At 40.1% G+C, this 1,709-nt stretch overlaps 1 protein-coding gene across 1 annotated transcript; it reads left to right on the forward strand.

The window, feature by feature from the left end:
- Positions 1-304: 304 nt before the first annotated feature.
- LOC116894322 (mas-related G-protein coupled receptor member B2-like) lies at positions 305-1,162 on the forward strand. Its single transcript, XM_032896016.1, has one exon. The coding sequence runs from the start codon at positions 305-307 to the stop codon at positions 1,145-1,147; it is 843 nt and encodes a 280-aa protein (XP_032751907.1). The 3' UTR covers positions 1,148-1,162.
- Positions 1,163-1,709: the final 547 nt, after the last annotated feature.

The following is a 1,709-nucleotide window of genomic DNA, read 5'->3' on the forward strand; positions in this document are numbered from 1 at the left end:
ATTAAGGCTCCAGAAATACTGGTTTTGATAAGTATTTAATCTCTATGATCCTGTTTCTCTCCCTTATGTATCAAGTCAGTCATTGCCACATAGCAGTGCAGTTCTGACAATCAGAGAGTAAACAAACAGCATGTGCTCATGCCATTCATTCATTTGTTCATTCATTTGTTTATTTTGTTGTTGTTTCAGGTGCTTGTCTTTCGTAAGCATGGATATAAACACCTCAACTCTGGATATTGACCTCATAGAACTGAATGGAACCAACTACACTAATACTGAGATATGTTCTGTCAGGATCCAAATTATGACTTTGGTTTCCCTCATCATTTGCCCTGTTGGGATGGTGCTAAATGCCATAGTGCTGTGGTTCCTGGGCTTCCAGATGAGCAGGAATGCCTTCTCTGTCTATATCCTCAACCTGGCTGGGGCTGACTTTTTCTTCCTGTATTCTCAGTTTTTATTTTACATTCTTGCTATCATTTCCTACAAGTACTCCATTTCTTTCCGGATCCCTTTCCTTTTTGAAGTGTTGGCAAAAGTTGCTTATCTTTCTGGCCTGAGCATTCTTAGCACCATCAGCATTGAGCGCTGTCTATGTATCATGTGGCCCATCTGGTATCGCTGCCAACGACCAAGACACACATCATCGGTCACCTGTTTCTTGCTTTGGACTTTGTCCTTGTTGTTTGCTCTTCTGGAGGGGGTGGGATGTGGCTTGCTGTTTAACAGTTTTGACCAGTCTCGGTGTTTGAGATTTGATTTAATCATTTGCGCATGGTCAATTGTTTTATTTGTGGTTCTCTGCGGGTCCAGCCTCATCCTACTTATCAGGATCTTCTGTGGCTCCCAGCGGATACCTGTGACCAGACTGTATGTGACCATTGTACTCACAGTGCTATTCTTCCTGATCTGCTGTCTTCCCTTTGGAATCTCCTGGCTCATCCAATGGAGTAGAACTTTGGAATATGTTGGAATTTGTGATTATTTTCATGAGGGACTATTTTTATCCTCGATCAACAGCTGTGCCAACCCTATCGTTTACTTCCTGGTTGGCTTTATTCGTCAGCGCAAGTTCCAACAGAAGACTCTGAAGCTGCTTCTTCAGAAAGCAATGGAAGAAGAGTGTGAAGACAGGGGTCCTTCATGAAATCCAGAGGAACTGGGAACAGTCTAGCATGGCGTCTGCGAGCTGCTTTCATCAGACAGAAACGGACTTTTAGAGAAAAATGTTTTTCTCTGTGAGCCATTTTTCACAATTTTATTCAGCTTGTTACCTGATCTTCAGTCAGTTAAAAAATAATCATTTTTTGTGAAAGTTGATAGATACAAGACTTGTCATACAAATACTGACTGCAGTATTTTTGGAGCTGTGTTGCTCAGGCTTCATCAACTCCTCTTGATGGGACTCCATGTAAGTGTTCTGGGGTTGAGGAGATCTGTTGATTACTATGACCACATCCCACATTCACCTAAAGGCTAAAGGTCATGCAGAGAAGAGCTGCATTTCTTTAGTTACTGAAATTTATAGTGTAAAACAAATAATAGATTCTGTAAAAATTCTCTGTCCATTTGGAATGACTCCATTGTTGTAATTTTTTTTTGTTTCAAGAGTTAAATAGATGTACTCTATAATCCTAATGTTTATTAATTTCTCCAGATTATAAAGAATATATAGAGTGATGGTCTTCCTTATATAAATTGCTTGGTAA

Source organism: Rattus rattus, chromosome 2 (assembly GCF_011064425.1).
Source record: "Rattus rattus isolate New Zealand chromosome 2, Rrattus_CSIRO_v1, whole genome shotgun sequence".
In the NCBI taxonomy this organism is placed as follows: Eukaryota; Metazoa; Chordata; class Mammalia; order Rodentia; family Muridae; genus Rattus; species Rattus rattus.

Bases quoted from the DNA above. Each gene is read 5' to 3' on its own strand.
- LOC116894322 (XM_032896016.1), top strand. From the start codon at position 305: ATGACTTTGGTTTCCCTCATCATTTGCCCTGTTGGGATGGTGCTAAAT.